General features: G+C 32.5%; 1 protein-coding gene across 6 annotated transcripts in view; it reads right to left on the minus strand.

Moving 5' to 3' along the window:
* The window catches only part of gukh (NHS actin remodeling regulator GUK-holder), a 199744-nt gene that overhangs the window by 30565 nt on the left and 141619 nt on the right, over nt 1-27560 (minus strand). For 3 of the 6 annotated variants that reach the window (XM_076402673.1, XM_076402674.1, XM_076402672.1), the window contains exon 1: nt 15126-15277. The exons of the other annotated variants lie outside the window; for them this stretch is intronic. In XM_076402673.1, the coding sequence (XP_076258788.1) occupies nt 15126-15147 (22 nt within the window). In that variant the 5' untranslated portion in view covers nt 15148-15277. Of the gene's footprint in view, nt 1-15125; nt 15278-27560 lie in introns of those variants that run through there. 6 annotated transcript variants of the gene reach the window in all.

A 27560-nucleotide genomic window follows, 5' to 3' on the forward strand; every position in this document is an offset into this window, starting at 1 on the left:
TCATTATCGTGAGAAGACAATTCAGTTTTTTTTATTCATAACTGAACATAAGTTGCCACATATATGTGAGAGTTGAGTATGGGCACGTGGTAAGTGATAGAAACTATTTATGATTTATACGAGTGATTGTCAATTTACAGTTGATGACACAGGTATTCGAGGGAGCCCGAAGAAAGAAGAAACTCTCGAGTTTTCTTTCTAATTTCAGATTGACCAGCTAGAACCAAATAGTATTTTGCTGATATCGCTTTGGGTTCAGGATAGAGAAGTTTTGCGGGCGACAGAGATCCTGGAATACGACTGGGATTGTCGTAGTTGGTTTAGCTACCGGGGTTTGTGGATAGGGGATTTGATCAATATGTCAACGTGTTCTAATATGCCTAGGAACAATCTTACACTGAGGATCTTCGTGAAACACACGTTCACGAAAGGGATGCCTGATTCGAGGTCAGCGTTCCTCATAAACCATGGGGCATTGAGTAACGCGCGGAATTTTTTAAGTTCTTGATTGAGGGAGAGACTTGGATGTTTTGTCTTTTAGTGTTGGGAATTGCATAACTCTATAAAAACATTTTGTCTCCTGAGGAAGACCAATTCACATTATTGTTATCGCTAATTGTTCTGATACAGGATACTCACATATATGTGAAGTCCGTTAGTCCCTTACGTTCGTATTAACGTAATGCTAGTGACTAGTGAATAATTACCTGAATTTACATATATCCGTATTGATTTAACAAAATTAAAAAAAAAACAAAATAAGAAATTCTGAATATCAGGACTACAACAATGTGTGACCGTTTATAAGCTTCAAACAGCTATATTATATATATTTTTACTGTTAACAAGTATGTCAATATCGAAAAACGAATTTCGCACAAACTGAAGATGTACCATACAATTCTCAGTTCTCAATCGGTACTTTTTACGGTTATTTTTGAACTTAACCCTTCAACAGGTGATAATAATCATATTTGAGTGAGCAATTTTTTTATTATTGGGCAGTGCAATTATTGTTTTAATGGTTGTATATGCTGAAAGTAATCCAATATTTTCAATCCAATTTTTGTATTTCTTCTTATATATATATATATATATATATATATATATATATATATATATATATTAATATATTAATATTATATAATATATAGTGGTGTTAAACTTACTGTTATTTAGTATGATACGTTAGATACTAATGATCAGAAAAATTGACAAACAAAAGAGATATCTAGTTAATAAGTAATCAGTTGTATTATTGCAATGAAACACTGTGAATTTAAAAGTAATATAATGACTTTTATATATTCTCTAAACCAGTGTTTCCATATTTAAATGTATATACCTTCAAAGGTATATTTTTTAAATTTAAAGCATATGCTCATTAAAATAGTTGTTTTGGTATTTTTGTTTGAAGTTAATAGGATATTTTTAACGCAATAAAAACATTTATTCTTACTTCCTCGGAATGATTAATTACACTGATAAGCATACAAAATAATTAAGTGACTGTTAGAGAGAGGTCAGTGTAAGAGTGAAACAAGACATTCCTGAAAGAATTTAATCTGCATTTTATGAGGTGTTTAGTGTACTGAGAAATGTATAAAAACCATAAAAATGTGTGAATTTTCAACAGAGAAGGTACTGTGTCTTTATATGGTTAAAATACCTTGTAATATATTTAGAATATCCGTATTTCCATTTTCTGTGGAACAATATGCGCTCAGTAGGTCTATAGATCTTGATTTGTTATGAATATAATTGATTGATTTAAATTATATTTATAATTACGTAATACATATTATATTTATATATGGCTGCAATAGATATTTTAACATAAAGGACTAGGTACTTATAACAACAACAGTCGGTGTCAAATTTCAAGACCACAGCGTCAGTAGTTAAACAATTTATTGCCAATCATTCAACATAACTACATTTCGATCGATTGATGATTGATTGATGTCGAACGATGATATGCATATCAAGTATTTCATGTTCAAAAATCATCGAGTGGCAGTTAGAGACTGAGCTGTCATCATCAACTTACCGCTTGAGTTAATTTAATGGACACAACAGGTCGAAGTAATGGACCAATAATTGTTGGATTTTTCACTAATTGGTCCTTCGCGTTTCTCATATATTTCCATATATACGCCTGTATTCACCTTATTTAGTTCCGTTTGATTTATGGCCTTTTCCTAAACTGAGAATTTCAACAAATGTAAGAAAGATTAAAAAAAAAGTTGGTGAATTGCAATGAGTGAAATGTTTTAAATAAATTTGGAAAAACAAACGTATTATGTATTAAAAATTGTAGTTAGCACTGTCTTGGAGAATAATTCGGCATTCATTAAAATATATCAAAAATATTAAAAATGCTTTAGTTAAATTTCAATAATAAATTCCGAACAGATCCTGAGCATATTAAAAGGCTAATTTAATACCAGTGAAATAACTAATTTTATTTTAGTTATAATTAAGGAATCAGAACACGAGAACAACACATTAAAAGTCCATAAATTTGTTACACTAACCGAATCATTTGATTAAACTGGCCCCCGTATACGGAAAGACTTAAATAACCTCCAGATAACATTGTAATGGTTTATTTAATAATTGTATTGGGTGCTTCTAACGTCCTGTAAACCGTCCCGAACGAATTCAACCGTCTCATTTGTATTCATTGGGGAGCATCCGTATTAATTGGTCGCCCTTTGTGTAGATGGCGCCTGATACTGCACCAGACCGACACGTCTCCACTGTATATCGCCGTTTTCCGCTATTTTCTGGATGTAAAAAAGGGAGCCCGGTTTGGGGTGGTTAGGGAGGTGGGGGGCGATGTGGTTACAGCTCCCCGTTCATTGTACCAGTTGTATTTTATACCTACCGCACAGTTAGATTAAAAAAAACAACAACTGTATGAATCATAAATTATATGAGCCAGACTGTTATAATTGATAGAATAAACTGATGGCACTAATTTTCTATTATTAGCGACCGAGATAAAAATATGCGGTCCATTTTCTTAGTCGATATAAATTAATTCGATTATTTTAGGTATATGCAACCCGCAACGCATAATTTTATATTTGCCATGATTTTATTCGATTATTTCTATTTTGAATCATAATTTATGTTTAATGAAGCATCTAAGCAAGAATAATTAATTTACTTCAAAATAAAATAAAAATTGTTTCAAAGTAAATTAATAGATTTTGTGTTTCAAATCCTTTCATTTTTCATAACTGACGCAATCGGTAGGACATAGGGGATATCATAAGGATCTCTTTTTAAATCATTCAATTAACCGGAATCAAATTTATTATAAAAAAAATAGACAAGTTATAAATAAGTGACGATTCCTTGGTGTAGTTAAGGTGCAGCTGAAGCTGTAAGGCCAGCAAAGATGGATTGAAAGTGCTCAAACCCCGTAGTCATAAACTATTCCAATTAGGAAACATTCAAGCTTTGAAAAGCATCCCTAGTCCGTGGATTCTTGGCACAAGCACCACAGATCAGTGCGAAAGGCTACCAAATGCGAAGTATAGTAGCTCAGTTTCTAACAGGTTCATAACCACTCCAAACAGGGTACCCCATGGAAATTTGGACAGGAAGAAAGTAATTTCGAAGATAATTAAAGGCAAACTGGTGGACTAATGTATAGGCGTGGCTGTGTATTTGAGGAAAAACAGCAACGTACAAGTGCTTGTTTTAAGTTTGAATGGACCAATGAGTGAGATATCACAGCTCTTTATATCGATACTTCACATTTTCACCAAAATATATTGCTGATCAAAATACATGCAACCATCTCATATTTAGGGACATCTAATAGTTATCCCTTGAACCATAGATATAACTTCTGTAACTAACATTATCGATCTTTTATGAAGCATGCATTAATAAAATAAATAAGAAACTCACTAAAAATTAAAAAAATCAAACTTGGATTTTTAACACAAAGAAAAAACAACGATTTCTATACATATTTTATTTTAAAATTATCCAATGGAACGGAAGTGCGTTCTTTCGAATAAAAAAAGAATTTTAAAAATCGGTTCATAATTGACAGAGAAATCGGCGAACATACTTTAAAAATATAACAGGTCAATTGAAAAGTCTCCGAACTGACACATAGATGGCGCTACTAGAATTAAATCCATATGTTTTTTAGTTAGCCCTAACCCTCAACCCTCAAAAGATGCGTGTATAAATTTCACAGCTGTCGGATTATTAGTTTCTGAATTATAGAATTTTGAGTGAAGGAACTTTTATTATTGTGAAAAAATGGATAAAAAGGAATTTCGCGCGTTAATAAAATATTGCTATTTGAAGGGAAAAAATGCAGTTGAAGCAGAAACTTGGCTTGATGCCGAGTTTCCGGACACTGGCCCAGGAAAATCAACCATCAAGGATTGGTATGCTAAGTTTAGACGTGGTGAAACGAGCACCGAAGAAATTGTCGACAAAAACATTGAAAAAATCCATAAAATTATTTCGAATGACTGTGAATTGAATGAAATAGCAGACGCTTTAAAGATAACTAAACGTCTACATCATATCATTCAAGAATATTTGGGTATGAGAAATCTCTGTGCAAAGTGAGTGCCGCGCGAGCTCACTATTGACCAAAAATAACGATGAGTTGATGATTCGGAGCAGTGTTTGAAGATGATCAAGCATAATAAGCCCGAGTTTTTATGTTGATATGTGACAATGGACGTGGGAAAACGTAGCAATCTACTGGCAAGGTTATGGCGTCTATCTTTTGGGATACTCATGGAATAATTTTCATTGATTACCTGAAAAAGGAAAGACTATCAACAGCGACTATTACATAGCGTTATTGGACCGTTTGAAGGACGAAATCGCCGGAAAACAGCCGCATTTGAAGAAAAATAAAGTGCTGCTTCACTAAGACAAGACCAAGACAGTTACAAGTCAGTGAAAACTATGGCAAAAATCTATGAATTGGGCTTCGAATTGCTTGCTCATCCACCTGCGACTATTTCCTGTTATCAGATCTCAAAAGAATGCTCGCTGGGAAGAAATTTTCGTCGATTGAAGAGGTGATCGCCGAAACTGAGGCCTATTTTGAAGCAAAGGACAAATTGTATTACAAAAATGGTATCGAAAAGTTGGAGAGTCGCTATAATCAATGTATCACCCTTGAAGGGAATTATGTTGAATAAAAAAACTAATTTTTCCAAAAAAATATGTTATATTATGGTAGGCCGAGGACTTTTCAATTGACCGGTTATATATATATAGCAGAACATAGAACCTCCTCCTTTTTTGAAGTCAGTTAAAAAGAACACTTTCGGGAAAATGGTGAAAGTACCATGGTCAATAATTACGCCTTTAGTAATATATATTATATCTGAATTTTAAATGTTAAAGATACCTACCAAAAGAGCAATGATCTGAAAAAGCATGTCAAATAAGGGAAATATTACTAATGATAACAATAATAAATAGATTTTTTGTCAACCTAATTCCAGAAATATAAATGATCGTCTATTGTTTGATTAATAAATACGGGCAAGTACAATACGATCTCAATGGTCGTCGCTTGTTTTGTCTAGCGAATCTGACGTTTATAAGATGAACGATTGGAACAGTTGCTCGAGAGTCGATGTTATGTAACGGATCGTGCCCTTTTCTGCTTGTGCAGTACCACGGTGATATTTCGATTCCTGTTCCGCCGCCCATACGAGCGACTACAACCAGGTCGCCCACACACACGGATTTTTGGTACTTAACGGTTAGACTCTGATGAACTTTTCTCCTGTGGCGGCCATACGAGTTCGTAAACTTGACGACACACAGCTCTAGAGTGGGTAATAAAATATTTCTTCGCACTAGTAAATATTTCTTTATGTAGCACGTTTATTAGGTTGTCTCGTAACAGATATCGGTGATTGTATTGTTGAATTTAATGGTTGTTTTTGAAACGAAGCGCCTTTTTCGTTGTATCTAACCGTACCATAAACGTTGTTCTTAAAAAATACGAAACATTTATAGCACATAAATAGAATATTGTTATTCGCCAAGTTTGGACGATTTTCTAATTGCCTTTATAGTGTGATATTGTAGAAACGATAAGAGAAATCGTCGGCAAGATGTTCGAATATGAGGAAAATGTTCAAAAATGTAACTGCAATTGACAATAACCAATTTAAAACATCTGATGTCTGTTATAAATTAGATGACCGATTTCTCAAGTGAATAAGAAGACCACTCTCAGCTATCGCAGCTTCTTCATATATAAATTAGGTGTAGAAATAAGTTTCTTGTGTGCGACAAAAGAACACGCCACATTTATCAACAAATTAACAATTAAGCATTAGCTATTTTGTGTCACATATTTTTTTATTTCAGTTTAGAGAAAAGCTATTTTAACTAGCACAATGTGTTAGTACATAGTAGAAGCCCGAACATGTATGAACACACGAAATTGAGCATCAAAACCAAACTAAATCGTTATGAGAGATTGCTCTAAATTAAATAATATTCACTAGTACATAATACTCCTTCCGACTAACTTGGCCGCTAGCACCTCACTTCTTATGACGAAGCCAAACATTGGGTTATCTCGAACGACCAAGATTAATTGGTTTTCGATCTATCATGAGACTTCTAGCCACGCACATTTTATAATTAAGTTTAACTCTTATGATTAAAACAATGTATATTCAACTGTAGTGACCTTGAGGCATGTCGAATTTTACATCGTGGAATAACGATCTACAAAATACCCGCAAATATAATCCCAGATGTTGAACACGGGCGGGGTGCCAGCAGCGCCAACTAGAACCCGATAACGAATAGCTGGCAACCCCGTGACGTTTATCTGGGATGTTGTTGAAGGGTATTTCCATTAATTTCAGTGCTCAACCATCGTTTGGTTTAGACGTGCCACCATCGACTGCTCAAGCCTCGTCTCCAGGTAACACCGCTGCTATCCGTTTTATCTAATTGTATTTTTCACATTTTTTTATATAGCCAATAATAACGGTCAAATATATAATATATATATATATATATATATATATATATATATATATATATATATATATATATATATATATATATATATATATATATATATATATATCTGTATGTACGCATGCGTCTTGGATTATTTTGTGTTTTAAAATTAAATGGAGCTCAATATGCGCACGCGCCAAATCCGGAGATGACTAAGAGTAGACATATCTTGGATATTCTAAGAAATCGGTGAGGTATGATAGAACCGGCAGTATTGTCTGCGCGTAAACATTAAATAATATTCAAGTAAAAGTTCGTTTTTAAACACTACACGATTCATAATTTGTATAACTAACAATATATCTTGATAGGATGAATCGATGAGGAATTATAGAATCGAAAACCTGGTAAAAAATACAGGATGTAATGAATAAACGTAAGCATTTCAATTATCTTGTATTTGACCTTGGTAATATTAGGACATTCGAGTATAAGATCGAAAAACAGTTTGTTCGTAGTTATGAGCATTTATCTCCAGTTATAAATTAATAACACTTAAAAAACAAATTATATACATAGTCGGTTGCATAAGCTGGGTGAAAAAAAAGCAAACATTCCGACCAAGAAGAAAACTTTTCAATTACCCACTCGGGGCGTTCTCTCTCTGTGTACCGCGCAGCATTCCACCGATCGGTGTGATGTTCTATATTTAAGGAATCGCGTTTATTACAGTGCTTTAGATAAGTTTTATTATGGTCTAGACGACAGGGGCCACAAAGAACGGCGCGAAATGTATGATTTTCGTAACTGTATCGTCGGACCGAATCGTTTATTACCGTATTATTTGTTACAACTGTTAATGTAATTACGACTTATTGATTTGTTTTCTTGTTTCTTTTCGGTATCGGTGTCACTTATCGTACTGTTATAAAGTTATGTTCTGAAAACAATGGGATAACCCAAAGATTAACTCATTTATTAATATGGCTGATTGTTTAAAATGACAAACATAATAAAAATGTAGATCTTCTAATGATACTGTAATAATTATAAAATATGTATGATAAATACATGAAAACCTTCTAATAACAAAGTCCCTTTAATCACTAATATAGATTTTTATTAATAACACATGGGCTGAAAAGTCCCGGGAGTAACAAAGAAAACGCGTTTTTTTTGTTTAAAACTGGCTTTATTCATCAACGTAATCTCCATCAAGCGCCACACAATCATTCCAGCGCCGTTCAAACATTTCAATACTACTTTTATAGAACGATTTATATTTTGTCTCAAAATAGGCCTCAGTTTCAGCGATAACACCTTCATTCGAGCGAAATTTCTTACCAGTGAGCATTTTATAGGTCTGTGAACAGCCATTAGTCGGTGGAAGCCAAATCTGACGAATACGGTGGATGTGGGCGCAATTGGAAGTTCAATGTAGTTTTGCTATTATTTTGATTGACTTGTGAAGCGTTGCGTTGTCTTGATCAAACACAATTTTTTTTGCCATATGCGGTCGTTAAAAACCAACCAAATAAACTTAGTTTTTTTATTCAACATAAAGCAATTGAAAGCCCAATTCATGGATTTTTGCCATCGTTTTCACTGACTTGTGACTGACAATGCATTGTTTTGGTAAAGCAGCCTTTCCTTTTTCTTTTTCTTCAAATGCGGCCGTTTTTCGGTGATTTCGTTCTTCAAACGGTCCAATAACGCTGTATAATAGTCGCTGTTGATGGTCCTTCCCTTTTCAAGGTAATCAATGAAAATTATTCCATGCGCATTCCAAAATACAGACGTCATATTTTTGCCAGCCGATTGTTGCGTTTTTCCACGCTTTGGAGCGGGTTCATCGTGTACAGCCCACTCGGATGACTGTCGATTGGACTTCGAAGAGAAATGATGGAGCCATGTTTCATCCATTGTCACATATCGACGAAAAAACTCGGGTTAGTTACGCTTGATCATCTTCAAACACTGTTCCGAATCATCAACTCGTCGTTGTTTTTGGTCAAAAGTGAGCGAGCTCGCGCGGCACCACTTTGCACAGAGCTTTCTCATACCCAAATATTCGCGAATAATGTGATGTACACGTTCAGTTGATATCTTTAGAGTGTCTGCTATTTCATTAAATTTCAATTTACGGTCATTCAAAATCATTTTGTGGATTTTTTAAATGGCTTCGTCGGTAACAACCTCTTTTGGGCGTCCACTGCGTTCACCGTCTCTCCGGTGATCATTTCACCACGTCTAAACTTAGCATACCAATCCTGGATGGTTGATTTTCCTGGGGCAGTGTCCGGAAACTCAGCATCAAGTTTTTTGTTCAACTGTATCTTTTCCCTTCAAAAAACAATATTTTATCAACATTAGAAATGCGTTTTTATCCATTTTTTTTCACAATAACAAAAGTTGCTTCATTCAAAATGCTATAATTCACAAACTGATGATCCGACGGCTGTCAAATTTATACACGTATATTTTGAGGGTTAGGGCTAACTAAAAAAAATGGATTTACTTCTAGTAGCGCCATCTATGTGTCAAGCCAGGGACTTTTCAATTGACCTGTTATTATGTCGCTTGGAAATAAATATCCCTTCTTCATAATTTAAATACTATAGTGCTAAATCTGGTCTCTAGACTAGTCTTTCGGAACCTAATAATTTTTGTTGACGCCAATTTCATTCTTTCATCTAAATGCTCTTTAACATATTATGTTAAAAAGTAATGAAAATTCCTTAAGTAAAATGTATTATCTTTATATATTTTGATAACCTAAAAGCGATATTTTATACTCTAAATTTATAGCAACCATAAAAACAACTCCTGCATAGTAACCAACCATTTAAATATCGTAGAACAATGCTTGTATAACTCGACGAATATATTACCGAACTTTTAAATCGACCGATCTAAAGCATCGAAAATTTGTTCAGGAACTTTATTGCCATTGTTATATTCCAATTACGTTCAGTCGCGCAGCCCAACTAGTCGACAGACAAATATTCATGATTTATTCCAATTATGGTGTTACATCAACCAAAAAAAAATCATGGAGCCATTTTTTTACGTCCTGCAAGGTTAGCAAGTAATACGTATTAGTAGTCTTTCGAATCTCACTATATATAAGTTTTTATAGTCGGTGGAATGTATATTATTGCTATTAAATTGTTGATCCTTATCTGATTTTTTGGTAAATCATTCTGAAGTCCGGTGTGATTGTGCTTAACTCACATTTAATTTGATGAATGTAGTTTTTGGTAGATGTTTATTTATCTTCATGATCATTTTTATTGAGAATACGTTTTAATGGTTTAATGGAAACTAGTGAACCAAGATAGTTATATTGATGAACTAATGGTGTTATTTCCACTCAACAGAAATATTATAAAATATATACAATCCTTTGTTTATAATTAAGTATATTTATTCAGAAATAAAATAAAATAATGAACGAATTCAACGGTTTGGTTATTAGATATTGACTCATTGTTAATATATAGCTAAAAGTGAAGCTATTTGCGGTAGTAATTATAGCCAGGAACAGTTTTTGTAAATGTTCGTTTTTTTATTACTGTCTTGTTTGACTGTTGCGATTATTAAACACAAGATTAATTATAGACGTAACTTGTTTAGCATTTTAACACGCCTGCAATTTCTTACACTATTGGAATATTAATACTTTTTATAATCAATATCCGGGCCTAGACTATAGATGGCGGAATTTTTTTGAAGACATTTTTTAACGCATGTTTGATGACAAGAATTTGATCGTTATGTGATACAATACTTGCAATTACAATGCGAAAGGTATGAGTTAGTATAAGTAGGAACAATTGCTTAAAATTAAAAACAATACTGAGTGGTTTATATTCTTGATTCATGTATTTTTTGGAGATATATCTTGCAGCATCCATCCAAAAAATCGATTTTGCCACAAATGACTGAGGCATTCATGAATACCGTTCATCTTTCATTCGACAGACATGTCCAAAATTTTAAATTTGCCTCTGGCTTTGTTCCTCAATTATGCACTGACTGTCACATCTTAAACGAATGAATTAATTTCTAATAGCAATAAAATAGTGCTGTATTATACCGACACGAAGAAGTAGTCAAACCAGTCGATTGAATCGAAAGAACTAGATCGAAAATAAGCGAACAGAGTTGCAGTTTGGTGGTAGTAAAGTAATGGAATCGGTTCTTGATGATAAGTGTATACATTCATTGGCCACATTAGAAAATTTAAAGGAATATATGCAATTTTTGAAACAAAAAGCAACATTGTTTTAAAACAATGGTATCTTTCTACTGCAAAAAAGTTCTAGTATCTCGTACTTTGAATAAATTGAATACCATGAAATATATTTTACTATTAGTACTCTTTATCCATTATTGGAACTACTAGAGGAATAATAATCATTATGTTTACTGATATATTTAGAGAGATGGTGTAAAAACGAAGAAGTATTTCAGCCAGATTTTAATAACAATGCTGCTAGTAATTTCTGTGGTGTTCACCATTAAATATTAGAGTTAAAATTTTTATAATAAAATTTTAATATTTAATTTAATATTTTAAGTTTAATAAAAATTTTAATTTAGATACAGGAATGGAAGAAGTCCATCTTGTAACTAGGCTTCATTATACAGGATAAGCATTAGTAGTAAATACCTGTTGCGAATGCTTGAAGAACTATTTTTGAGAAAAACACAATTACAACAAATACGATTTGACGAAAACCTGTCTTGCTTGGAAGAACTGACTGCGTAGCCCAGAATCAGCGAGACTTAAGCTAGTAATATTAGATATGATCCTGTGAATCACCCAATGATTTACGTCAAATTAAATAAACGATGCTATATTGTACTTCAAAATGAACTGTGTTGCATATACCTATACAAATTAAATAGAACTCCTGTTTTTACAGGAGTTATTTTAACTGTTATTTTAACAATTCTGTCGAATCCCATTCGTGAATAAATGTGAATTTATGTTTGTAATGCTTTGTAATTATGATTAAATATAGGGGAAGAGTACCAGTAACAAGATTGGGTAGAACCGGATGTATTTTGGGATTATCTCATCTCACAACTTGATTGTCTCTCATTCAGTATAGTTTTAACTCAGTAATCGGTAGCCTTAATGCCGAGGACTCACGTTAAACAGGAAATCCTGTCCAGGTAAGTCTTAGCTGGTAAAAAGGAAACTAGAAAATGTAATAAACAAATATATCTTTTATAACAGCACTATACATTAATTTTAAAGGATTTTCAATAGATGGTGTTACCGTATATCAATTTCACTAACAGGCTTCACTTTTCAATATGTCTTCTGTGTCAAAGTGTGAAGAGAAACATTTTTAACGCGTTGAAAATCTCTGAATTTGTACCCAGTAAATTGAGGCAGCATTGCGGGAAATTTTATTATTTTTTCTTCAATTTGAAGAAAACAGCAGCTGGAAGTCATTATGAACATTATATGCTTATGGCAACCATGCTCTATCGATTTCAATATGTGAATAATGGGTTAGACGTTTTAAAAGTGGTGATTTTGACACTGAAAACAATGAGCGTTCTGGCCAGCTAAAAAAATTTGAAGGCATCACTGGATGAAAGCGTCAATGAGGATCACCATCGATTATAATTGGTGCGTTTGAGCCGACAGTGAGCGAAAACGACCAGAATACGAGCAAATACACAATAATGTTATTCTTCAGCATGACACGATCAACCACAGGTTGCAAAACCGGTGAAAACATACTTGGAAACAATAAAATAGGAAGTGCTACACCACCAGCCATATATTTCAAATCTTGCTGCTTCTGATTATTACTTGCTTCGACATATGAGTCGTGACCTATATGAGCAGCGTTTCACTTCCTATGATGATATCAAAAAATGTCATATTATTGGAATCAGATGAAATGGAAGTAGTGGCTATCGATGGACAATACTTTGAATAAAACACACTGTGCCGATTTTTCACAATAAAAAAAAATTTACCAACTACTGTCATCGGCAATATGCCTACTGACTGGCGATTGATCAATGTAGAGATCACCCCAGAAGATATTCGGTCTTGCCCAGCTTGGTCACTGGCGTCAATAGGATAATTTCTCCTGCACTCTTGCCTAAGAACAATCACATACATAAATTTACCTCCATGCCTCAACAGGATTCGAACCCTCCACTATCGTAACAGCAGGAGGATCGTCTTATTTCTACCACTCCGCCAACCAAGCTGGCAATTTCTTTTTATTATAGTTCTACTAATTTTGAATATTAATGTTTATGTTATTTCAATATTTTTCAAAAAATCAGAATGTTATATTCTTATTTCTAATTTTCTAATTTAATGGTCTTTAATAACAGTTTAAGCGAAGGCTAATTTTCTGACCATCAACACCAGAAATAAATCCACGTCCTTATGATTTATATAATTGAAAATCGCTGCCGAACGAATAGTTATAACCTGTCCGAAAGCATTTCCCGCGCCCAGGCCCATAATTTCCAATTAAAATCCTTACGACGCACTCCACCAATGAAGCTTCAAACACCCGTTAACTGCCGTTAATAAAATCTAATGAAACTTACTCCATTATCCTCTGGGCCTCTGCTCATTTTTTTATTATTATTATTGTTGTTGTAATTGAATTAGTTGGTCGAGTGTCATCTCAGCTGGTGAATGGGGTGGTTCAATTTAATTTAAATGGTTCGTTGAATAGTTTCAATATGTTTAAGAGGGCTCACAATCAGTTATATTCACTTTTAAAAAATACCGTTACCAATTTCATAATTCATGGGATTTATATATTAGGGTACTTTTGTAAATTTTATGCTTTTTTCCCAAAAATTTGTAATATTATTTAAAAGCTGTTTAAAAAGCTCATTCAATCTCGAATATCCTCATGAAAATGAAAGCTAAGCTAAGCTAGACCTTACAGAATTAATAGAAATTAGTTACATATTAATAGAAACAAGTAATAATCTGAAGTTGAAACTATGTAGTGAATCAGACGGATAATATAGGACTATTTAATTTAATGTAATTCCTTTCAGATTTGTTTACTAAAGAAAATACGTTATTTACATTGGATAGTTAAAATGTATGTATTCAAAGTATTGGCTATTTGATTTTATACATTTTGTCCATCTCTTCGGCAATTTATGCCATTCTCAAGAAACAGTTTTCTTTTGTGTCAAACCGTATATCGAGCAATTCTTGAACTTCTTTGAAATTGGTGAAAGCTACGCGTGGCCCATTGATGCAAAAACATGTTAGTCGGATGGAGACATGTCCGGAGAGTATGGCGGGTGTGATAAAACTTCCAATCCAAATTATTTCAACTAATTAACCAAATGATTTAATATACTAACAATTTAATACTTTGGTTTTGCTGTATAAGAGAGTGCGAATTTTTCATTTCCGATTAATACACAGTTCAAACTAATAATTTTCTGTCGGTTGCAATCAGTATCAGCTGTTTCTTCAGTTTTCACCCGTACATACCATACGACACTAATCTCATCCAACCAGAGGCAGAGCAAGATTTTGCGATAAAAGTTACACCAGGTTTCGAAATAAATCAACTTTTCATCACCCAATACAATTTGATGAAAAAATTACTTCATATCATATTTTTGAAGCCATGACATATCTAAGAAATCAAAATATTACATATTTATTTATATTATAGGGCTAGTGAAATATGATACAAAACCGGAAAGTAATTACCGACATACCTAGTATATTGATATTTAAAACGTTAATACTGTAAGTTTCACGCAATTAGTATGTTCGAACATAATTCGATATATTCTGGGCAGAGAAAAATATGTTGACGAGATTCTAGAGATTATGCGATTTATCTCTTAAAACAGAATTTTATAATCCTTAATACACCGCTTACAAATAGCGATAATGGCCTACGAAAGGAAAGATAAAATTAATGATATCAAAAAAGCTCAATATGAATAACCCACACTAATCAGCGACCAATTACATCGTTAGTTTCCTTATTATATGCAAAACTTTCATATACATTTATTTCTTTCTGCTCTAGCACCAATATATTACAGCGACTAATGGACCACTATCAATAACATGAGAATAAAAAGAGAAAACTTACCGAGACAAGATAACAAGTTCATTTTAACATCGGTAGAGCCTTATTTGTTCTTTTTCCTCGGTTTGTATAAATAGCATCGTTTCTTAGACTGATTCGAACGATTCGGAAGACAATAGATACTGATTGATACGACAAACTGGAACAGTAATGACCGTGTTGTGGTTAGATCGATTTTATATATATACGGACGAACTTTGTACTTTTGTCCTTTAGAGCTAGATCCCGAAAAAGTACGGTAATAGCGTCTTAAATATTTAATGATAGTGCTATAAATAAATGGCGACCAAATAATAATCAATCAGTTTATTTTTAGTTGTTACAATATATGTATATGGACTATGAAATAACGTTTTTGTTGGAAATTCAATTATATATTGTGAAAAATTTCTTTGAATTTAATTTCGACCTTTATTCAATTTTTTTAAATTAATTACATCTTACTTTATATATGCTTAGTATAATCTTAATTTACAAATTAATTTATCACTACTGTTCTGTTGTACTTGCATTAATAAACCAGCAAGGCAAGTCCGGGATTTAAAAATAAAACTAATCTACTTAGCAAAAATTAAGAATACACTTCAATTTTCTGCGTGTTGTCCAGTAGCTGTATTGCTCCCATGTTGCTGTGATTTAGCAAACTTATTTCATGTTTTAAAACGAAATTTTGGATCACTTCGTGTATCCATTTGATTTCGAGGTCATAGTGCAGCTCTTTGTTGGTTACGTAGCGATAAGCATTGGTAATTAATCGTAGAACTTTGGTTTTCTGTGCGCTGGATTACTAGTTGGTTTGATGTCTTACTGCAACTCCATATTTGCACCTTATAGGCCCAAATTGACTTTATGATTGACTAATAAACCAAACTCTTTGAATTTAGGTCAAATTGAGAGTATAAATAGTTCTACATTAGAATCATTATTTATGTACATCATAAAAATCACTTGAAATCTATATAATTTGTTGATTTTGACAGCGATTTCATTCTTGTCGTAAAAATATAGAAGTTGAACTTTGTCATGCAATAAATCTGTGCCTAAGTACTGGCCAAAAATTGTCATATTTGAACAATAAAAAAATTATAAAAATGATTGTCTTGACATTTTCGGTACTACTGAGAATTGTTTAAATTTTATTGGAATTTGAATGCAGAGCAATAACATGTGATATTTATAATGAAACGAAGTACCAGTCCAGCGTTAAACTGCTTCGTTAGCCGGTGGTGAAATCAGCATTAAAATAAATAATTAAACAATTAAGTCCATTGAAGATGTGAGATAGAAAGCAGCACTTCTCCTGAAGGAGCTTTTTTAACTGACGATTTTAGCACTGTTTATAATTATTTAAGATTCATATGGAGTAGTAAATGTATATGTAAGCTGATAATAAATAAATGTGTACGAAATAAAAATACAATGCTACAATCAAGCATGAATCAAGTAGATGTTTTAAGAAGAATAAATCAAACTAAAAAGACAGTCTATAACCAGCAAATGAACTTGAATTTCAAAAATGGAAATAAATAAACACGTTTAGTATCAATTGCCAGAAATTATAAATGTTGCCGGCTTTGAGTTTATATTAGAGCAATAAAAAAACCGTAACTGTACGATTTAGTTTAGAAAATTACAATCCGCTTGCTCGAAATTTTGTGTGAAATAAAAAGTTTGTTAGAAAAAAATCTTATTTTATATTGGTGTAGAAGTAGTATCATTAAATTTTATATAAAGCTAGAGCGATCCTACGCAAGTTGAATAAATTGAATCTCAAACAATTTTATATCGATATATCATCTTTTCAACGGTATGCGTAATTAATTATAAAGAAGTTTAATACTAGTAGGTCACTGAATGTTACAATTTATTTTAATTATTGATGGTGTATCAGATGATATTATGTAGATATCATATTCTCAGTAGTATATATATGTTGTATTGATTTACAATACCTATTAATTATGATTAGATATTAAATTTATTCAGATTTAAAGGAAGTATGCCTGTTGGTCTGTCTTATACATTTCTATCATGTTTCGATCTCCTACTGAAAACTTGATAAAATATGAAACAAATGATAGCCGTAGATGATAATCAAATGATCAGTAAATAGTAGAAGAGGGAAATACGGTGGCTTAAGCAGAACTTCTCAGCAGAATTCGATGCATTTGCAATATTTTAGCAACATGAAATTATAAGTATTGTCATGAAAAAATACTTTGGAGTATTTTTTGACACAGTTCAGACCTTTCTTCTCTTTCTGTTTTCTATTTTCCTTGTTATATTAATACGACTGATTAGTACAATTATTTATAGCTATTTACGCAAACTGATGTAGTTTTACCTTTGAATTTTACACCAATATACCCCTCAAATCTCATTAAACACATAGTAATGATTTATTTCCATTTTCACGCGCATTTTTAGCTTCAGGATTTTCAAAATAGATCTATTTTTTGCTACCAGTAACATTAAATCCATTATGATTTTTTTTAGATCATGTGTTATCTATGTATGTTTTTTTCATGTTTTTCATACTGAAATCGCTTAATGTCGTCATATTGAAATCTAGAGACGTTCAACCAGACGTTAGATTTTTAGGCGTTATAGTGTTTAACACTTTTTTCATTTGCTTAAATTAATGCTTAATATATAATCAACCATTTTATAAATATTATACATATTTTGTTTGATGCTTGCTTATATTAAAAAAAAACATATTTACCATAATTTATGGCTTATAGAAGCTTACATATTAGGGGTTTAAATAGAAACCCTCCGTTTTACAAAAGATGGAACGATGGACGCCAACGGAAAACAGTTATATGTCAAGGCAAAATATTTGTTCGCAATTCCTCATTATTGCATTTACGAATTAGGCACAGCGTGATATACATCTAATTGAATAAACATGGCTAGTTTGGAGTCCAACAAACGCTATTTGCGAATTTTATAGTCGCTTTCCAAAAATATTAGCTTCCAATTTGTATTCCTAATATAATTTATACATTATAATTAACTAGACCTGGACATTATTTAGCAAAACGTTACTAACTATCAATAACGCCATCTACTACGAATTATGATTAAGTACCATTAACTATAATTATTAAGTTGTCTAGAAGGTAAATTCATAAAAGATTAACAAACAATTTTATATAAGCTTTGTTAATTTTATTGGTTTGTGTTCATTATTCTGTACTATTTCCCTCTTTTCAATTTATATTATTTATTTAAGGTTTATGCAATCTTATCATATGATATTACAGAAAAAATCGTAGTAATTCAATATTTGTAAACACAGAAAATAACCTGTGGGGCAAAAGTCCCGCTACCATTTTGATTTCGCGAAATCTCGGTTATGTGACGTTTAAATCAGTTTCTCCTTAACCGTAGTGTTGTGTAGACGTCCAAATTTTATTATGGATATACGCCACAAGAACGAGCAGAAATAGTGACAATAGTTATTGAAAATAATCGTTCCATTATTGCCACTCAGCGGATATTGCGTCAAAAATATCCTAATCGTCCAGAACCTCACAAAACCACAATTTATCGTTTACATGCGAATTTTCGACAGTACGGTACGACAGCAGATAGATCTCGTTCTGGAAGACAACGGACGTCTCGTAACGCTGAAAATGTGGCTCTAGTGCGCGATAGTGTTCGCGCACCAGAGTCACATTAATTCGAAGACGTGGTTCCCAGTTACACATTTCTGCACGCAGTTTAAGACGAATTTTAAAAACTGATTTGTAAATGATTCCGTACAAAAGTCAATTAGTCCAAAAATTGCTAATGAGCAACGAAGCCCATTTTCTTCTCAGTGGCTACGTCAATAAACAGAACAGTCAGTTTTGGGGAACACAAAATCCTCAATTAATTCATGAAACATCATTGCATCCACTAAAAACAACTGTATGCTGGAATTCATGCTGGAAACATCATTGTTTCCTATTTTTTTGAAAATGATCAAGGTGTTGCAGTTAGTGTTATTGCTAAACGGCTTTTCATGGACGGGTTGTTACAGTAAGATGGGGCCACACCACACACAGCTCGTTCAACAATTCAATAATTATTGAATGACGTTTTTCCACGAAGACTAAGCGCTTTCGCTAAGTGGCGATTTAGCATGGCCAACCAGATATCCGGATTTAACAGCACCATACTTTTTCTTATGGGGTTTTTTAAAAGCAAAAGTTTATGTGAATAAGTCCCAAACGATTAAATATCTTAAAGACAATATTCGTCACGAAATTGAAGAAATTCAGCGTCAGATGTAGCAGGATGCCATGAAAATGACTTAAAAAGAGTCGAAAGTTGCATAGCGAATCGCGGTCACCATGGGGTCATCGGGTCATCGGGTTCATCATAACGAAAAAAAAAAAAAAAGCGTAAAGACCAAATAAACTTTTTATGAAGACCAAACTGACTTATCGCTTCTTTGAGCAAAGTAATAGGCAATCAAAATGATAGCAGGACTTTTGTCCCACGTTGTATTAAGAACTAGTTGTTGCCATAAAAGTCTTCTAGAGATGAATTGTTTCTGCTATAACTGAAAATGTTAGAGATTAAAACCTGTAATAATTTACAGCATTCTATTTTTTTTAAATCTATGTTTACACATCCGGTCTATTCTCGTCGAACATGCATAGTACCACCAATCCTAACTGTCGGCCAATTAAATGTCGTAATGTGAATTAATACTGGTTTTAATCTAATGCAATGTAAACAAACGGAAAGGTTTTCTCCGATGCATTATACACCATTTCAACACTGAACAATTTATTGATGGTGTTCGGAGTCACATTGGACGCGCATAAAAAAAACGTTCTCCTATTTGTGTCATGGCATTTCGAAATAGGAGGGCACATATTTCTCGGACATTTTAAAAGCCGATCGAGATCAAGAACGTGATTTTATATCTGACAGCTCACCTATGCAATAAGTCATATGCCGATATATTGAGTTTCTTTCTTTTGATGATTTATATACTCGAATATATAAATATCATTAATAAGAAAACGATTGTCAACTTTTAGGTGGTTTTAGAGAAAAATCTGTCAGGTGGAAAGTATATTGTAACAAATAATACACAACATTAATAACATAGAATCGTTAGTAAAATTAAAGATTAAGCAGTTTGTGAAAATAGACAGTATATTGCCATAAGATATTTTGATAGTTGAAGATACATTTTTTCTTAATAATTTAATTTTTTAAAAATTTTTTAATTAGATTTTTTTGATTTTCAATGCTTAATGGGGAGACTGTTATTAGAGATAGATAGAGAATACATTCAGATATTTTGGTAAGGTTTAAATTAAAAATAAAGAAAAAATCAACGGACTCTAATTTTGTATTATGGACTGGCTTACTAGACAGACGTCATTCTCTTAAAACTGCTGGCATCTCCACAAACTCATCTTTTCTGGTAAAGTTTTGGTGATGGCGTTAGTTGATGAAGCGTACAAGTCCTGATTACATGTTTAGTTTTCAATAATAATCATTACAACTGATATTTGTGATAGTATAACCATTCTCATGAATAAGTTGATTCTTGGTTATACATCCATTCATACATGGACGTTGATTCACTGATTGTGACTCACTGACTCATGCGTGGTAGGATATCAAAATATTTGGATATTTGTAAAAGAATGTATGGAATCTGTTCCTCTGACTGAAACCAATGAATAAACAGTTCTGGTGGCAGAATCAATGGAACTAATTTTATTTTGTCATTGGCGCAACACACACTAGCGGCTTCACTTTTGTATTTCAAAGCATAAGAATGTAGGCAAACTCCAATAGCATTGCATTGGTAATGTACAGAGTAGTACAGAGTAGTAACAAATTTATAACAACATTATCTTAGCTTGAAACAGTTTGAAAAAAATTAGTAAAAGAAAAATGCCTTTTTGCATTTTCGATGTAGTTTTCCAATTTTTTTCTTGATAAGAAAATTTCTTGGGCTTGGTAGAATTGGTCCAGCCACTCTCGAGATTTGCGTTAAGCAGTTAGTAGTGCAAAGTGTTAACGTTACTTAGTAGTACTATATATGTTGCATGTTTTTTATGTTGAACAAAACTATTACACTATTGGTTCATGAAACAGAGAAATTTTACATCGTCGAAATATAATGTATGCAGACCACAATGTAGCGGTGCTATTGTTTCGTTAATTAACCCAATTATTGTTATTATAGATATAAATTCAATTAACCTAGGAGGCAAAAGTTCATAGGCAACGTCAAGCATTCGCTAACAGTTCAGTTCAGTGCCAGGTTAACACAGTTCAGTTCAGTGCCAGGTTAACACAGTTCAGAGGAGGATCCCGATTTCGAACAAAGAATAATATTTAGTAAATAAACTAGGAGATATAATACTGAAAAATATGTGGTTGCTATGGGGGGAGGCTCCACACTATGTAACAATATTTTTAAAAAAAATTTATAAGATCTTTATTAGATACGCTTAGTACATTCTTAATTTACAATTAATTTATTACTACTTTTCCTATGTACTTGGATTGATTAAAAAGCAAGGCGAGTGCGAGAAAATACATCAGTATGTATTCCTCATTTACAAAATTATAATTATTTATTAATTATTAACTTATAATCTTCTTTCGTGTTTCAAGGCGAAATCGGATGGATAATTTCGCAAATCCATTTGATTTCCAGGTCATCGTGCAGTTCTTCATTAGTTACATAGCGATAGGCATTGGTAATCAATCGAAGAACCTTGTTTTGACAGCGTTGTATGACTAGTTGATTTGAATTTTTAGTGCAATCCGATATTTGCACTCCATAGATCCAAATTGGCTTTATAATTGTATTATAGATCAACCTCTTTGATTTTAGATCAAGTTGAGAGTATCTTCCGACTAACCAATATATATATGTTTTATTTTGGCTCTAATGTGTTTTGCTTTTTGTCTAACATGATGCTTCCAATTTAATCTACCGTCAAGATTGATTACAAGGTATTTAGCTGATTCTGCTTGAGGAATCGGGCATACATTGAGTAATATAATTAAGCTTGTATTATTTCGCCTCAACGCACTATGTAACAATAGATATTCTCAATGATATCCAAGCAGCCTTAAAACAAAAATCTGTATATAAAAAAAGAATCTTATTATAAATTATAGTAACACTGCGATAAAATATATGAAATAAACATGAGTAAAATTACTTCCTTGTCGAATTTTTATTGAGTTTGATAATATATTATTAGAGGTGCTAAATATAAAATACTAGTCGGCCTTGCAGTCTATAAGCGTGATAAAAAAAATTAATAACATGTTACATATTTTTAATATCGATGAAAGTAATAAACATAGTACGCATATTTAAAAAAATTGCATTTAACACGAATAGATACCCAAGTAACACAAGTGCGGGATAAATACATCATTATGTATTTCCACCATTAAAATTAGTGTAACTTTAATAACTAAAATTAATATTAACATTTTTACACTTACAAGTTTATTTCCTTTCGATGATCTGATTTCCTTCTTTCATGTTTTACAGTGAAATCTGAATTAACACTCATCATGTAATTTTACGTCGATTACTTAGGAATAAGCATTTTTATTTAATTAAAGACCTTTGTTTTAGCAGCGTTAGATTACTAGTTACTAGATTACTAGTCGGTTTGATGATGCAGTGCAACCTCATAAGAACAATCCTTGGATCTTATGTCAAGTTGCGAGTATATTCATCAGTACAGTTGTTTAATGTTGAGCCGGATCTGCTTAGCAGTTTGTCTAACATGTTTTCAATGCAATCTATTATCGATATGGATGCTCAGGGATTTCGCTGGTTCTGGATATCCCTCATGTAATAATCAGGTTTCGGTCTTTTCGACGCAATACAAAATTTACATGAACGGATTTGGAGTTAACAGCGGTATTTTCCAGTATTTAATCTATTATGGAATCTTTCTGACCACCACTTGTATAGTTCTTTCTATAGTTATAAGCAGAAATATATCGTTTGTCGTAATAATTGTGTGTTTATAATGTTTTATAACTTGCTTCTTCTTATGTTGCGATATAAACAGTGTAGATAGATATAGGAGTGCCCTCAAGACGTAACACTATGGTAATAATGCCAGGATACATATTTCCAATACCCAACAATTCATCATACTTCACCTATTTACTTGATGTCATGATCTATTCTTGATTATTCAAATAAATAATCAAGCAAGTAGACAATGTTTCTTGAAATGATGGGTTAGGTAGGAAGTTCGTATCTATAATAGTTTTAATATAATGATGTTCAAGTTAAAACAATTCAATTATATTAGTGCTATTGTATTAAAGCTCAGGCTTTCTCAATTACGTCCGTTATTCTATGCACCTGGTCAATTGTAGAATGTTTGTTAATAAACCCAAACTAGTATTTAGGTATTAGGTATTTTGCATCTATAATCAGTTTTATTTATTTATTTTTCTGAGATATTACTGGTAACAGTGACATAGATCTATAGACTTTTATTTAATTGATGATTTGGTTTTCAGATTTAGGGATCTTGAAAATTCATTTGGGTCATCTTCCAAACGTCTGGAATACGCTTTAGTCGAAATGTTGCATTGATAATTTTGGAGAGCTTGCTGCAATTGTCCTGATCAAGTCATGGCCTGGTGATTTCTTTGGATTAACATCAACTTTGATAACTTTGGTTACTTCTTTCGGCATGGCTAATTGAATTGTTGAATTTTCACATTCTATGTCCGCCAAATTATATTTAATATTTCTTTCGTTTAGTTTGAATGTTTTTTCTAGATGGTCAACAAATGCTGATTGTTGATTGCTGCGTGTTCCATTTCTATGTAGGTCTCTTATAGGTGGACTGTGTAGTAGCTTTCAACAGCAAATAATAATAAATATTTGAATATCATTTTACATTTATGATTACGATGAACCACTACGCAATGGATTAAAAAAAAACAATGAAAATTGAATTTGAAAATCAATCGGAGAAGTAGTTGAAGAATAATCTGTTTCTTTTTCATCTGCTATGTTTTGCAGATAATTATTTATGAACTTGTTTATAATTTTCAGTATTTCTCTTTTCAACCTTTTAGTTTTGTTCTTTAAAATATTTTTATTTTCAGGTGTTCTATTTTGTTGCCATATTTTCGTAGCTTCCGTTCTTCAGCTACAATTTCGTTAAAATCAAGAAAAACATCTAGAGTAAAGTAACTAAAGATCTGGCACCAGCAAAAGTGTGTCATTTAGGTATAAAATAATCGACAATAAATCCACCAGTTGTGAATGCTTTGTGAAACGAAGCCTATACATCTTTGAAAATCAAGCTAATTTTTTAAAACTTAAATTGATATACACGATTTTCACACATATTTTGTTCCAATAAAATGACGCTTTTTATTGCAAAGTCCATGCCTTTGAACTCAATGACAAATAAATAATTAATTGAATATTACATCGATTGACACTGAACCTGTTTCCTTGCTTTCCGCCGCATTTTAATTTTTAAATAATGAAGAAAGCGATTTTGATCGATGCCATTTAAATCGATCCGACGTATCCGACGGTCTCGGTTTGTAAAATTAATTTAAGAGTTCGGGTGGACGTCGACGACGTGATATATTCTCGGAAATTCGTCCGTTACGATCCGAAACGGTCCGTTCTCATGCTCATCTCCCTTTATTCTCCTTTTAATAGTCGTTTCGTATAAATACTTGGCCGTTTTCCACCAGCTGCGTATGCAAATCAACGAGACCATTGCATGGCATGTTATACGGACGTAGGCCCGACCGTGAATGCGCCTTTTTATCGCTCTTTTTCTATTTAGCGTCGGTAATTTTGCACAGATTACTCGCGGATAGTGCACTTGCTCTGTTTATGCTGGAAGATGTAGCCAGTAATCGAAATAACAAAGTTTTAATTGCTGGGGAAACCGAGAGAAATGTTATACTCTACGACAAAACTTTAGCACTTTATAGATTTTTCACTTCAAGTCTTAATAAAAATAATAATAATATAAAAAGAGACAGCTATTGTTTATTTATAGGTTCTTTATGCGAAATGGTGTGCTCTTGCTTTGGTTTCCTGTTCGTACAATACGACAAAACTATTTAACACTTTTTTACACTGGTAAAAAATGAAAAAGAAAAAAAAAGAACAATATTTAAAATTATATTTCAGTATATTTTTCACAATTTCAGTTCAGAACATAATAATTATCATGAACTTTTTCCACTAATTTTGGACAGCGGGTTTTTATTGGCCAATTAAATTGAATTGAAATTTAATTGTCAAATAGTTTTCCATTCATGTACATAGCACAAGAACAAATATCGTATTTGAGAAGATTTTCCCTTAAAAATTAGTTTAGAAAAACATTTATGTTTCGCACAGTTATTTCAACTAAGCAAAAACAATTGAAATCCAAAATCAATTGGTGAATCGATTAAAGAATGGCCAATAAATTTCGATGAATGGTAAATCATTGACATGGACATCATGTGCTGAGTACGTCAGAGTTTGCGTCCTTTTGGATCTTTCTCATAGCATATAAACGTCCGAAAACAGCAGACACATCAACTGCAAAGCCTTTAAGAGATTGAATTGGATCTTCGTATTTCTCTTCGGACTTTTGGTCCTCCAGAATGTTCTTAATCATTGATTTCAAAATCACCAATTTTAAATCGTTGAAACTAAAACCGATAATTGGGATTATATATAAAAATTTCGTGTGACGTTGTGTGTCCACGGTGAACTCCTAAACCACTGAGTCGATTTTAATCAAATTTTGCAGATTGTGTGCGACTTGATCCAACTTGAGAGATAGGATAGTCTATATTTTAATTTATAGTTTTTTATTGTAAATTGTTTGTTATTATATAATTATCTATGATTCCATAACATTCTAACAGATGGTGGTGCAAGGTAATTTATCGGCTGGATTGAGTAAGTTGGGTGGATCAATTGGATGATGGCGTTATGTTAAAAGTCTAAACATTTCATTTACGCGTGCGTTCAAAATTCACTGCACTAAACTGCCAGACAATTTCTGTACTGTTGTTCAGGAAAAAAATTAATTAATTGAGAGTATTTCCCAGACATACAAAATAAGTAGTTGGATCATCATTCTTGTGCGTAACTTGAAATCACATCGACGACGGCAACGGTACACGTTTGGTGATTAAGAACCATTTTTACTTGAAAGTTTAAAAGAGAAATGCCGCATATATCAGAACCTATGATACCTCTCAGAAGTCTACAGTTTCCCATACTTTTAGCTTTCGCCATGTCTATAAATAAGCATCAAAGCCAAACAATGTCCAGTTGCGGTTTACATTGGGAAAATCCATGTTTTTCCCATGGGCAACTACATGTTGTATGCTCACGTGAGGGAAAACCATAGGATCTATTTATATTAGCTAGAGACAGGTTAACCATTAATATTGTTCACCAATTAATGGTGAATTAAATTAAAATTGAAAATATTTGTAATTCAAAATAATTCTTGTTAAAAATAAAGAATTATCTACCCTATCTACCTTATTTATGAAATTAAATGTTACATGTTATCAAAAAACATTGTAATTTACTCATTTGTTACAAACATTAATATAAGATCAGTAATATACAAAATTCAACCTTTTATGATGATTTGTTGAAATTTTTTATCAATCGTTTTCAAAATTTGACCTCAAATTCAAATCTCAATTCAGTAGATTTTAATACCGAATACTGATGAATAGTTTACCATAATATAATTTAACGTATACCTCAGCTACAGCAACACGTGACCGGGTCTGCTAGTGAGTTTGTAAAAGTGTCTTATGGTCACACAAACGTAATTAATGTTGAAAATGCCTGTATCGATTATCGCCTATATATAATGAATAACTTAACAATACTAAATATAAAAATATAATTTTATGTAGAGAAATATTAAAAGGTTATAACATAACGGTACTTTGCATTTTAACTAATAAAAAACGCTGATCAAAATACATTCAAGGATCTAATAAATAATATTGTAGATGTCGATGTTCTTTTAAACTGGATTCTACAAAGCAACATTTTTAAATAAAAAATTGTCTTACATTAAGTAGGTGGACGTTTCCGTTGAAAAAATTACCAATTCGTATTTAAATAAAAAAAGCACCACAGCGAAGGTCAATACACGAGAAAGTATACAGCGAAAAGGCATTTCTCGTCTGTCTACTGGACATGCGAAAGGCTTAAATCAACAAATACCAGTTCGTACTTGTGCGCCCCGTGTAAATTCCCGACAATTCCGTACGCGTACGTGTACTCGTGTCATGTTTCAACAACACCGTCTCCATACGCGACGGGGAAGCTCGTCTTAACGGCAGAATTCGATCGAGTGATGAGAGAAAAATATTCTGTCGCGAACCGCAGGGAGAATATTGTTATGGCTCCCT

This window comes from Rhynchophorus ferrugineus, unplaced genomic scaffold (genome assembly GCF_030347505.1).
Source record: "Rhynchophorus ferrugineus isolate W39M unplaced genomic scaffold, kcgeb_rfMv2 rfM4, whole genome shotgun sequence".
In the NCBI taxonomy this organism is placed as follows: Eukaryota; Metazoa; Arthropoda; class Insecta; order Coleoptera; family Curculionidae; genus Rhynchophorus; species Rhynchophorus ferrugineus.